Source organism: Felis catus, chromosome A1 (genome assembly GCF_018350175.1).
Source record: "Felis catus isolate Fca126 chromosome A1, F.catus_Fca126_mat1.0, whole genome shotgun sequence".
Classification (NCBI taxonomy): domain Eukaryota; kingdom Metazoa; phylum Chordata; class Mammalia; order Carnivora; family Felidae; genus Felis; species Felis catus.
This window is the reverse complement of record NC_058368.1, coordinates 157045736-157059751: the sequence shown is the minus strand read 5'-3', so window position 1 is coordinate 157059751 and position 14016 is coordinate 157045736. Positions and strand designations below refer to the sequence as shown.

General features: G+C 39.4%; 1 protein-coding gene across 2 annotated transcripts in view; it reads right to left on the bottom strand.

Annotated features, from left to right (window-relative positions):
* The window catches only part of FAM81B (family with sequence similarity 81 member B), a 55282-nt gene extending 41273 nt beyond the window's left edge, over positions 1 to 14009 (bottom strand). The window contains exons 1-3 of one of the 2 annotated variants that reach the window (XM_003981156.6): positions 13863 to 14009; positions 13101 to 13198; positions 9704 to 9768 (exon numbers count right to left, since the gene is read on the bottom strand). In XM_003981156.6, coding sequence (XP_003981205.3) covers positions 9704 to 9768; positions 13101 to 13198; positions 13863 to 13872 — 173 coding nt within the window. In that variant the 5' untranslated portion in view covers positions 13873 to 14009. The remainder of the gene's footprint in view (positions 1 to 9703; positions 9769 to 13100; positions 13199 to 13862) is intronic. The other variant, XM_011284659.4, reaches the window with a different exon arrangement.
* Positions 14010 to 14016: the final 7 nt, after the last annotated feature.

Sequence of the window (14016 nt, the reverse complement as noted above, 5' to 3'; positions counted from 1 at the left end):
TATGCTACATTCTTCTCAAAATTTAGTATTTGTGTTCTCTTAGGTGTTCCCAGTGTGTCAGGCATTGTTGGTTAACTTCCTAATAGTTAACCCCCCAACCCACACCACCACTGCCTGATTTGGTTCATCCTCCCACCCCCCATGTCATTTGGGAGGGGGGCAAATCAATCATGGTGGTCTAATTCTTCTGGGTTGAGATGAAGCTGGTTTAGGTAGGACTGACCTGGCCAGTCAGGTGAAAGGAAAAACCTATTGTGGGGTTTCTGGATAATGTTTCTTTGCTTTCAAGAAAAAACACCTAAGAAGAAACTTCTCTCTTGTTTGCTGGATGTTGTCATGCCTGTGTGTGATGTCTGGAACTTCTGAAGCCATCTTGTGACCATGAGGGAAAAGAAGATAGCGGAAAAAAAAGGATAGAAAACACTTGCTTGATGATGCTAAGCCTCTAAATTAACTAAACTCTAGATTTTTAAAAATGTGAACTAATCATTTTGGTTGTAGTCTTTGTTCTGTGTAGCTGAAAGCACTGTATCTATATCTAACAATCTACCGATAAAAATGTCAGTTAAAATAAAACTATATTAGTATTTACTAAATGTCTACTCTAGTCCATGCATAATAGATAATGGTCTGTCCCTCAAGGAACTTAGTTTAATTCAGGGTTTCTCATAAAGAAAATTGAATTAATATCATGGGGGGTGGAGAAGGGAGGGAAGTTGTTACAATGCAGATTCCTTAGCTCTGTCATAGATTTGTTAGATCACAATCTTGGGTGTTGAGGGGGACAGAGCAAGAATAAACATTTTAAGTAAGCACTTAGATGATTCTATGTCTTCTAGATATTGAAACCCATTTATTTATTTAAAACTGGTCATGTGAATCAGTGAGTGATTCTCAGTTTGTGATCAGTGAGTGATAAGGCAGAATATATAAAGTGCTGAGGTGTGAAATAGAGAATATGAGCTCTCAAGTTATATGGAGAGTCAGAAGCAATTTAGCAAGGTGGTAGGCAAGATAGACTGATGGCAGAACACAGGTTCCACCACTGACCAACCAAGTGTTTCAATTAATTCATCCTTGAATGGGGCTAACAGGCCTACTTCACTGTGTGGTTGTAAATACAGAGATAACATGTGAGAAGCATGTGGTAGGGGCGGCAAAACCAATGCAGCCCAGGGTTATGGGGAGCCCCCGTTCACTCACTCTTTGGGTGTGCTATTTATTGGCTGGTGTCAAGATTGTGTCCAGAAAGAACTTGAGGAATCAGACCTAAGGTGGCAGAGAGACCAGTGGAACAAAGCTGCCACCTCTGCTCAGATGCCAGTCTGTGGTCCCATTTGCCATGATTGGCCTCAATGATGTTGCTATTTGGCTCATGGAAGGAACCCAGTAAGGAGGGCAGCACCTAGTGTTATGCAAATGTATTTTCCTGCAACAATAGGGACATTAAGTGACCTATATAAGTGATAGATCTATAGTTTCCTTTAGTTTGTAAAATTTATTTTTAGAAGTGATTTTATATTTAAGTGGAAAGCATTCCTTTTTGTGCCTAAGGTTTACTATAAATTGGGAGTTTTATTATTTTTTATTAATAAAAAATGCTTAATGAAGCATTAAAGATGAAGCTTAATGATGCTTAAGGAAGCACAAAATAATGCTGTTTCATTCTATTTACACGATTCCTGCAAGATAAACACAGAGCTTATATATTTTTCCATTCCATTACCATAACAAAAGAGAATATCATGGGGGTGCCTGGGTGAATCAGTCGGTTAAGTGTCCAACTCTTGATTTTGGCTCAGGTCATGATCTCTCAGTTTGTGAGTTTGAGCCCCACATTGGGCTCCACGGTGTGGAGCCTGCTTGGGATTCTCTCTTTGTCTCTCTCTCTCTCTCTCTCTCTCTCTCTCTGCCCCTCTCCCATGCGCATGTGTGTGTGTGTGTGTGTGTGTGTGTGTGTGCACTCTCTCTCTCAAAAATAACTTAAAAAAAGAGAATGTTATTTTGCAATTGACTTTCTAAATCAACAACTGGAAAGACACACGTATGAACAGTCTCAGTCTTCTAAGAGAGTTTCCTGATACCATTTTTCAAAGATCATCCAAATGGTTAAAAACTGAGTAACAAGATGTGGTCACTCTAATTTTCAGTAAATTTAAAAAAAAAAAGAAAGCACTGTTTTATTAGTGTATTGTATCAGTGGGACTTACATCTAAATTTAACTGTGAAGGGAAAGAAATGACTGAATATTCCAGGCTAGTCCAGATGGAGTTACTAAGCACAGGAGAAAGAATTCCCAGGGGGCCTTTTCAGAGAGATATTTGGGCTTTACATAAATCATTGATTATGTAGCTGACAACTGAATCTGAACAGATTTTCCACAAACTCTGAGTTCTGTTTCTCTGTGATTCGGTGTGACTTGTACCAGCTGTGCTGTTGCTGGCAGAGGCATCCGTACCTAGAGCCTCTCACTTCTCTGCCTGTTCTGTTCTTGTGAATCGAGCACTAAATTTACTTAGGAGATTCTGATAACTATTTTGTCAGCCTGTAATACTCAAGATGCAGAAATTTGAAAATTTGAGTTCTTTTCTAGAACAATGAAGAGTATAACTGAAAAAAATTTTCATTTTTGGGAGATCTTCTATGCCTAGTTCCATTCTCAGTGCATACAGTCCTGCAACACACACAACACACACACACGTGAAGTGAAATTTTAGAGAACATTTTGATGCCTCACAAAAATAACCTGTAAGTTTATGGAACAATGAAATTGAAAAAAATATTTTCCGTAGTTTCTCTGTTGCTTATTTCTAACCACCCTGGCGAATGGATTTTGGCATCTAGACAAGCCTCCATTGCTGGGTTTTACACAAGACTGAATGCTTTAGGATTGAGAGGGAGGCAACTCCAGGTTCGTGGGTACAGGTGGGGAAGAGGCAGACCAAAGCCAAGAGGGTTGTGCCAGCATGAGGTCTGCCTAAAGGAGCCTGGAGGAGAGGACTCTAAATAAGGACATGGCCAAGAGAGACTGGAGAAGGAGACTGGTTGTAGATAATTTCTAGCAAAATAGTTATATGCTATATGAGGCAAACACTTTGTTAGTAAAATTTTCATTAAAGTTACAGAATTAATGATGCACCTGTTGTGATTGGCTTCCTTGTGGGAGACATTCAGTTGGCAAGTGTTCCAGAGTCTCTGTGTGAATGAGGGCATGATGAGTTATACTTATAGGCAAAGTGTATGTAAACTGCTCTAGCAAGTAGTTTTGATGATATTTGGAGTTCTTACAGCATTTTGTAGTTATTTTGTGACACTTTTCCATATTGCCTTGCTATTTTGGGGATGTACGTGTTATTTATGTCAGTCTCCCGGGTAAAGAATACCGTATTTGGAGTCAGAAGACCAGGGTTCAAGGGCTGTCTCTGCCACTTATTATCTTTAACCTTTCTTAGGTTGTTCAGAGGAGAGATCTTTGTGTCCTGTGGAGATCATGACTCCTGCCCTACCAATTGACTGAAGGATATCAATTTACTTAATGTACTTGAAGTGTTTTGCAACGTCTATAAGTGTCACATACAAATGTTCTTACTATAATTATTAGTAATTATTAGATGGAATCATGGGCTGAATTGTATCCCCACAAGGAGATATGTTGAAGTCCTAATTTTTAGTACCTCAAAATGTGATCTTATTTGGAAGTAAGGTCATTGCAGATGTAATTAGTTAAGATGAGGCCATAGGGGGGAGCGTGGGGCCATAATCCAATATGACTGATGCCCTTATAAGAAAATGGCTATGTAAAAATGGAGACATATGGAGAATACCATGTAAAAATGGTGGTAGAAATTGAAGTGATGTATCTAGAAGTCAAGGAACACCAGCAATCACCAGCTGTCACCAGAAGCTAAGAGAGAGGAATGAAAAAGATTCTTCCTCAGAGTCCTCAGAAAAAAAAAACCAACCCTGATAACACCTTGGTTTTAGACTTCTAACCTCTAGCAATGTGAGGCAATAAATATCTGTTGTTTTAACCTTCCCAGTTTATGATACTGTGTTATGGAAGCCCTAGGAAACTAATACAGATGGTAAGTTATTTAAGGGGAGTTCCTAGCCATGGAGAAATGTAAGGAATTTATTATTACACAGTCTTATTTTTATATAATGCTCATAGTTTACATGTCATTTAAACAATTTTTTTAAGTTTATTTATTTATTTTTGGGGCGCCTGGGTGGCGCAGTCGGTTAAGCGTCTGACTTCAGCCAGGTCACGATCTCGCGGTCCGGGAGTTCGAGCCCCGCGTCAGGCTCTGGGCTGATGGCTCAGAGCCTGGAGCCTGCTTACGATTCTGTGTCTCCCTCTCTCCCTGCCCCTCCCCCGTTCATGCTCTGTCTCTCTCTGTCCCAAAAATAAATAAACGGTGAAAAAAAAATTTTTTTAAAGTTTATTTATTTATTTTTGAGAGAGAGATAGAGAGGACAAGTTGGGGAGGGGCAGAGAGAAGGAGAGACACAATCCCAAGCAGTTTCCGCACCATCAGCACAGAGCCCGATGGGGGGCTTGCTCTCACGAACTGTGAGATCATGACCTGAGCTGAGATCAAGAGTTGGATGCTTAACAGACTGTGCCACTCAGGTGCCCCTGACGTGTCATTGTTATATACATCATTTCATTTCATCCCCACAACTACCCCCATGGCATAGGTAAAATTTTTCTCAATTCAGATGGAAACTGAGACTTGGAGATTGTCAGTCACTCAGCTGGGAAATATTTTAATTTGCTTCTTTGACTCTTTCTTACATCACAGCAGCTTTGCTTAGACTACTTAGTAGCTCTTCCTGTTATATTGTGTTACCTCAGAATACATTATGTAATTACCAGTTACCTTTCCTCTGCTTGGCTCACATCTCACTGTGGAATCCTAAGGATCCTCACTGAAGCCCAGAGGCTGGAGGGGCTCCCTCTCTGCTCCAGAGAACTGAGTCTGGCTCAACCTGACCTCAGTGCATTTTTCAGACTTGAGCAGAAGCTCATAGGTGTGGCGGGAATCCAGGGGGCCTCCTGGGGTGGGAGGCACTGAACTTCATCTGGGCAGGCCCTGCCTTGAGCAATATGTGGGTGTTGTGGGTTGTGCCTAATTCCTGTAGCTGTGTCCACCCACAGCCAGAGTCTTGCCCATCACAGGTTGCGGGGCAGGCAGTGAGAAGATGCTAGAGAGGAATAAAAGACTGCACTGTGGCTGATAGCAGCACCTCCCAGGCACAGATAGGATGCTGTGAGTCCAGGTTGGCCACTCCTCCCAGAGGGGCCCTAGTGGAGGAAGATCAGAAATCTATGGTTGAATCACATCTATGGTCCAGGGATGGGCTGGAGGTGAAACGTCTGTGTGTGTGTGTGTGTGTGTGTGTGTGTGTGTGTGTGTCTTGAGAGGATAGCTGGCAGGGAATGTGGATAGAGGGGTGGTTAAGAAAATAGGCTTTGGAATAACTTAGACATAGATTTCTGGATTAGAATCTTGGTTCTGTCATAGTATTATGTGCACTTGGACAAATATTTGACTCCTTTGAACCCCAGGGTCTTCATATTTAAAATAGTGACACTATGCCGCTGTTAGGGTTATTGAGAGGATTAAATGAGAAGATTAACATGGACTAAGAACTGGACTCTTTAACAACAAATATGGTCAGTGAGACCAGGGAGTTGTGCATGGTGCAGGAGGGTTTGCCAGATCATAAAAAACCTTGCTAATGAACCCAGAGTGCCCCATGTATCCCTTCCTTCCCAAGCTGCCCAGACTGTTTTGAGCTTTCTCACCTGGGAGCTGGTTGCCCTCAATGATGGATATGATGTTGCAAAACAAAACCAGAAAGTCCTCCAACCTAACATGACCTATCCCATAGAAAGCTCAACCAACAGTGTTTTGTCTTCCTTTCTTATGTACTGTAATGTGAAATATCTATCATCATCTTGTACCAAGAAAAGCAATGCATCACAATACAATGAAATGTCTGCCATGGTAGTAAGAGAAAACCTTGAAAATAAATACTTCACAGGCCCTGAATGCCATATCCTACTCACAAGGAGAAATCATCAATCATGTATGCTTTTGCCTATTTCACTTAGAGTTTTATGTATCCCAATTTTAAATACCATTCTTTGGTTGTCAGCCAGACCCCTCATCTTCCCAAACTGTACTCCTGAGAGAATTTCTGAGATATGTACTGGACAACTCCTCCATAACAAACAACTTCATTTCCCTGGCCCAGGGGGCATGGTGGTTCAAGTTTATACTTCCCTCTTTTTTTTATTCCAGCCGTCTTTGCCCCCTTGCCTTTTCAGCCGCACCTCGGGAAGGTTCCTGCCTTGGAAACGTTACTCTTCCCACACATTTCCACGTGGCCAACTCCCTCATCTCCTAGTTTTTGCTCACATCTGATGTCTCAGTGAGGCCTGCCCTGACAGGCTATCTAACAATGTGTGTCCCTTCCTCCTGCTAGAATGGAATCCCCGTGAGGGCAGGGATCTTTGTCTGTTTTTTTGCTAATGACTGTCTAAGTGCCTAACATAATGCCCAGCACATAATAAATGCTCAGTAAGTATTTGTTAAGTGAATAAAAGGTAATAACCAGTTTTAGAAGACCAAAGAATTTGAGGGATGGAAGAGACCTTAGAAATTGTTGGTTCAGTGTTAAGAATTTTTTTCCAGCAGTCAGTTGAAGAAAAATAAAAAGAGATTTATAGGCAGAATTTGTTTTTTATTCAAAATTAAATCCCAAGGGGTAATAGTCCATGTTCTTAAATCTTAGCCATTTGCCTTATTACATAAAAGAATGCTTATGAGAAATTATGGCCAGAGTTGAGAAAGTAGCACATAGAGGCAGCTTTCTGAGCTGCATCCCGGAAGTGAAATCTGGATTTGATTTTGAACACAGAGAGCCCTTGGGACTCAGGCTGCTCATCATCACTTAAAACTCCACCCCATTTTAGAGAAGAGGCAGAGATTGCCCACAAAGAAAAGGCATTTCCTTTTTCTCAAGGTCCCATAGCTAATTAATTAGAGGCAGATTCAAGAGCGGACCTGAGGCGCCTGGCCTCAATGCGGTGATCCTTCCACCAACAGGGACAAAAATAAGAAAAAGAAAAAAAAGGCTTTGGTGCTTTTCTGTTCAGTGAAGCTTAAATGAGCATTGGCCACACTGCCACTGTGAATCCACGAACACATTGTGGAAATCAGAATTATTTACTGCCTTTAATATAATGTCACCGTACTTGTCCTATAAATGATTGCAAGCATTCTGCCTCCCCCTGTTCCATGGATTATTAATATGACCTAATATTTAACAAGTACTATAATGTGTGGGTGTTGTTCCAACTGCTTGAGGCTGGGAAGAGCCTTGTCAGTGCTTGGTCTGCCAGGTCTTTTAATGTGCATGTCTCTAGACAAACCTTTTTCTTAGGGTATGTATTACCCATTTTATTGCTCATTCTCACTTTTTTGGAGCTGTTATTATTGGTTTTGTTTTTTTTTTTTTTTCAGTATTTCCTATAAATATTCCCATATAGATTTATAAGGCAGAACCTCTGAGAATATGTAATATAGATTCTGGTAGCTTAAGTTCATAATGACTTTTGCTTCTGTTATTGCCCTCTCTGCATATCAATAAATCTGTTGTCACTCAATGAATACTATGACTTGATGGATGAAGCTATTTTTTAAATTGTTTTTTATGTTTATGTTTTTGGAGTTAGCATGTCAGTTCGAAGTACCTTCACTGATTATTGAAATGCCTGTGTGCCACCTTGCTTTTCCAGTTAATCAGCTACCCAGGAGTCTACTGCATGAGGCAGAGTCTTAAAGACTCAGCTGTTCCACTAGACTCTCCATTCAGTCTGTCCACTATGGTTCTGCAGGAATCAATATTCAATACTCCGTGATAGGCTACGAATGTAGGTGGGGGAGATCAGAAAGCATAATATCCTATAGTCCCTGCGTTTCGGGAGTTTGCAGCCTGCTCTGGGAGATTAGAGCGGAAAGATCAAAACAAAACAAAACAAAACAAAAAACCCCAACCATCTTAGGTGGTACCTAGGAGTTATAGATATATGGCTTAGACCGCAAGAGAGGGGTTTTGAAGGAGATCAAGGGAGAAATGAATGTTGGTACCAGATAATCTTCATTATACTTTTGCTTTGAATTACATAATATTTCTCCCCTTTTGTCTTAATTTTAGTTTCTCTGGAATCCAAGAAAGGGCAAAAATTTCCTTGAATTTCTTTGTAGGTTTGTCATGGTCTTCCAGGAATTCGTTCTGTCATCTCCTGGTATGTAGGTCAGCAGCCTGGGCTAAAGAAATCCACTTGGGTTCATACTGGAATTTGACAGATCAGAAGAATGATTTCTATTTTCTATTTGTCATGTGTAGATTCAAGTAAGAATAAGTCTCCCATTCTTCCTTGGATGGCAAGTGTAGCTAATATGTCCCTGTAAAATAATTATTTTTATGCACACCACAATCTTTGTCCTTAGCTCAGAAAAAATGTCACCTTTCCAAATACTGTATTTTTAAACATTAAAAAAATCCTTTTCCCTTGTTTGGTTTCATTTTCCCTTGATTATGACCTTATTGTCACATAAACAAGTACAAGTTATGGGCAGCATGAAAAAAGGGGCTGAAATATTGTGGTTGAACTCTGTGTGGTGTGTTCATTCGATCGGCAAAGGATCAGGGAAATCCTTCATGTGAACAGACTGTGATAAAAAGTCAGTGAATTTAAAATGTTTGTCATCTTCAAAAATTGTTTATCATCTTCATTGTTAAAGGTAATTTTAAAAAATGAAAATTCAGTATTTAGACTTTTCTCATGTTGTTTGATCATTTCTTTTGTTTGATAATTTTTCTTGTTTGTCATAATGTATATTTTATGACCAGAATTTTTTAAACACTATAGTGGGTCCTAAGAACTTCTAATCAAACCTCTTCATTTGGCAAATGAAAGAACCAAAGCCAAGACACGTGATGGGCCTGACTGAGGTCATACAGACAATTAGTGCAAGTCCCGAAACTAAATCCCAAGTGTCCTAAAAGCATTAATTGTTGCATCAGACCAAATCTCCTGACATACAAAATAGAAAACAATTCAAACAAATATGCGTTGCCTCTGTGATCCCACCTTTACAAACTAGAGTTCTAGGATCTTTTGGACATTGCACTTTCATTAATAATATGTCCTATTTCCAAGTCCCCAGAGTAGACCCTCTTCTGCAGTCCTTCCCTGGATGAGCTCCAGGTGTGGCACTGGACAGCAGAAACAAAATTTTCTGATGATTAATTTAACATACTTACAAATTCTCTGAGTTTTAATCATGAAATTGTTAATAGATTTATTGGTTTACTTTGAAAGTCATAGGTACCTGTATCAATCTTTTCATGTCACTCGTGTGGCATTATTCATAATCTATAGGAACCTATGGAAGTTATTTAAAGAGGAGGCTTTAAATAAATTAATAAAATAAAACTGGCTTGTTTTCTGAATCAGAAAGGAATAGCATAGAGAGGTTCATCTTCTGACATGATTTAATGCGTCTCTTCTGAAAGCAGAGAACTAGTTTAGATGAACTCAAACATCTCATTCAGGCACTTGAATCTCTAGCTGAATCATTAAATAGAGTAAGGAGTTAAAACACGTTGTAATTTACCAACTTACCTGTCAACATATTCAACTAGATCCGTAGAATTCTTAGCTGACATTGTGGCTGGAGATAATCTTACCTAAAATAAAGGTCACGGGTTTAAAATGTATCATCATCTACTTTATATGGAAGTCTTATCCATATTATTTTTATATAAATATTTTAGTTTTAAACAAAATATATACCATAGACTATCAGCCCAGTTAAACTTGCACATGCCCCATCTGTGTTTCTGGAGACTAAAACCAAAGTCAAGTTCTGGAAAGATACTAGAGAGCTGCATTTCATAGATTGGTATCACAGTCAGAAAAACTTTTTAGACAAGTCAAACCATGGATTATTCTTAGAAAATTTTTAAAGTGAAATATCCAGTGATTATTGGCTGAGTTACTAAAGAAGTTCTCACGGAGTGAATTATTCCATCATACTAATTTCTGCGGGGAATCAGCTAATTTTCAAAAACAAACTCCCAAACTAGAAATCTGGTCTATCCAGATAACTTTGTTTTCTAGGAAACCTGGATGTCAGATTATTATAGTCAATGAGAAATAAAAGTAGAGCACAGTTATGTACATTACTTACTAGTATTAAGTAGAGCTGACTGTATGAACACTGACCTAATTCAATAACACGGTGCTACTAGAAAGAAAGTTCCACTGCATCAAAGTTCATAATATTGCAGCATTTCTGGGAGGAAAGAGTTCATCAAATGTACTCATTGTTTGGAATATGCTAAAACTGTTTTAAACTCTAATGTTCTTTATTTTTAAGATTAAAAACAGGACACAGATTTATGTTCATTTTGATAGCCCGTCACTGAACTGAATTCAATAGGGAGAGTATGAGTAGTATTCCACCTCTGCTTAAAACTTAAACAAAATATTTTCCTGGGATATTTTGTCTTGGTTTATATTATTGTATACTGTAATGGTGAGCAGAGTAAAATTTAAGACCTACACACAGGAATCATTCGTTTTGCAAATGCCTAAGGAATTACCACGTCTTACTTCTTGATGTAGGGCCTAAGAGACTTAATTGGAAAGCTCTCCCCTCCAATAAAACTTAAAAAAAAAAAAAAAAGAAAGAAATGTATTATCAAGGAAGCTAATAAAGAATCCTGACGATAGGCTCTCCTGACCCTGCTGACTTGATATTGGTCAACCAGCACAGGCTCGAGGATGCTCAGAATGGAGCCAGTGATAGCCATGATAGTGCTGTAGGCCCTGCCTCCCCTTTGCTGAATGGAGTCTGCAATGGGTCTGATGGCCTGAAGCTGAGTCTTCCCCTAGAGGATGTATATACACTGATCCACAGGGCACTCAGGTATCCATGTTATGGAAACCATCCTAACTCCCTAGAGAACATGACTGGCCTTCTGCCCTGGTTTGTGTTTTGACTCCAGTTTTGAGCTGGAACAGCGCTGGGTCCTGGGCTCCCGACCTGTGCCAGCTCTTCCTTTCTCACCTTGCCATGGCTGTCCTGGCCTGTGTGAGGGAGTCTGTGGTATTTCCTCAGCAACTGGCTGGTCCTGGGCCTTACATGTTTGGCACCTAGGAGTTCTTTCATTCCCTTTTGTGGGATGAAAGAGTCTGTGACTATTGTGTCCAAGGACACTAAATTACTGGTCTATTGTTTCCTTCCCCCTTCTCAAGTGAAACAATTGGATATATATCTTTTACTTTTATATTATTAATTTTTAAGTCTTATTTTGAAAACTGTAAATAGCATCCTCTTAAAAACACAACTCACATACTTTTAAAGTAATAAATGTTAAACCTGATAATGGAGGAGAATTTGGGAAAATATAGAAAAGTAAAAGTTACAGAAAAAAGAAATCTTATTGTAATTGTACTACTTACATAGAGCAAAAGTCATTAACATTGTGACATATCTGTTTCCTCTTTCTTCTCTGCAATTTTTGATGTATCTAAGGTAATATGTAAATTTCTGTATCTTTGGTAATTGAATATAAGAGTCAGCTCTGTTTCATCCCTATTTCTACAAGCAAGAATGTAATTATATTAACAATTCTCAGGAACAACATGGGATTTTTTATGTGTGTCAGTTTTCATCGGCTTTATAAGAATACCTTAAAATGCTATGATCCTTTATGGCTTAATGGCCTATAAAATATTTTCACATAGGGGTGCCTGGGTGGTTCAGTGGGCTGAGCATCCGACTTCGGCTCAGGTCATGATCTCACGGTTCGTGGGTTCAGGCCCCACGTCAGGCTCTGTGCCGACAGCTCAGGGCCTGGAGCCTGCTTCGGATTCTGTGTCTCCCTCTCTCTCTGCTACTCCCCTGCTCACACTCTGTCTCTCTCTCAAAAATAAATAAAGATTAAAAAATTAAAAAAAAAAACCTTTCACATATATGATGTCCTATAAGGTGGGAATCGTAGTTATTGAGATCCTACTTCATCACAGAAAAATTTAAGATGATTATTGTTTTTTTAAGTTTATTTATTTTGAGAGAGAGAGAGAGACAGTGTGAGAGTGTGAGTGGGGGAGGGGCAGGGAGAGAAGGAAGGAGAGACTGATAATCTCAAGCAGGCTCCACAAGGAGCCCCACATAGGTCTCAAACTCACAAACCCATGAGATCATGACCTGAGCCCAAACCAAGAGTCGGACCCTTGAACAACTGAGCTACCCAGGCACCTCTAAGATGATTATTTTTATAGGTGAGGAATGTGAGGATTAGAGAAATAGTGGACTTGCTCAAGATCCTATAGATGATGATAATAATTATATTACAGCTATTGATGGAGTCCCTTTTACTTGCTAAGCCCTTTTTCTTAGGGCTCATTCAAATCTCACATCTTTGTATGTTAGGCCTAATTAGCCCATTTTGTAGAAGAGGAAACAGAGAAGTTAAGTAACTGCTAAAAGTCACACAGCCTGGGTATGGTACAGCCATCAGATACCAAAAATCAATGCTTGATATTGATATTGTGCTAGCTTTCCAGTGCTCTTTCTATCACAAGAGGCTTCATCCACTGATGAGGGCTAAAACTACTGCTTCTTTGAATGTTCTTTTTCATTAATGACAAGTACCAATAAAAGAAACCTATTTAGCTCTTCTCTTTTTCATGCTAGAGATAAAGTCTGTATCTCGAATTTATCATAGTTTCTTTTGAATCTTTATAAAAAAATAATTGTCAATTTTGTTAACACCTAGCCCTGCCTGTTAAAAGTCAGTCCAATGAATGTATCCACAAATTGAGGCCCCTTTTCTTTTCAGCTTGTGCTGTCATCAGTCACTTTGTAAAAGCAGAACAAATAAGAAATATAGGTAGAGTGAAAAGAAAAACAACTCTTCTAGGACCCCTTAGAACTCTCTGAATAACGCTAAGCTTTAAAGAAGCTGAACAAAATATTCTATTTTTACTATGAATGTCTAAAAGTACTTGCTTTCTTTTCTTGGTCACTGACTGAGCCAGGAAGGTGGCCATCAGGTTCATTCCGCTGTTCCTCTGCAGTCGGAGAGGCATTTTTGTTTACATCTGTATCTAGGCAACCAGAATGCTGAATTAGATCAGGAACTAAGGCAAGTGAATCTTTGCAGTGGTATTAATCTTCTCTTTACAATTAAGGGCAGTTTCTGTACCTATGGCAAAAGTTCAGGGAGGCTTCTTTTTTTTTTAATGTTTATTTATTTTTGAGACACAAAGAGACAGAGCTCTAGCCAGGGAGGAGCAGAGAGAGAGGGGGAGACACAGAATTTGAAATAGGCTTAGGCTCTGAGCTGTCAGCACACAGCCTGACGCAGGGCTTAAACCCACTAACGGTGAGATCGTGACCTGAACTGAAGTCGGCAGCTTAACCAACTGAGCCACCCTGGTGCCCCAAGGGACTCTTCTTATTGGTTTTACACCCTCCTCTTCTGTCCTCCCCTACATCATTTCTTCACCAGGCCCCCATCACACCCATAGTCAGCTACAAAAATTTATCATCCCAGGTACTTCCATTAGACATTTAGGAAATTTTGTTGAGACACACTCATTTAGATCAAACTGTTATGAAATAATGGGAAAAGATTTCTCACACTATTGTGCCCAAGCCACCCAAGGATCTTCCTTGGGATTTATTACCTTGCTTATATGTAATAAGAAATACAAGTAAGGTAGTAAAGAATGAGAATTTAGAGACCTTGGGTAATCATGGGTTAAATACCTGCACTCATGATGCTTGATTTCCTGGCTTTATTTTTTGCTGATTTGATTTTTTTTTTTAAAGGGAGCAGAACTTTTTGTTTTGTCTTTCAGAAAGCCAGAGCACTAAGGAAACTGGATTACAATCTGACTAATGTCTTTATGTTTCCAGGGCA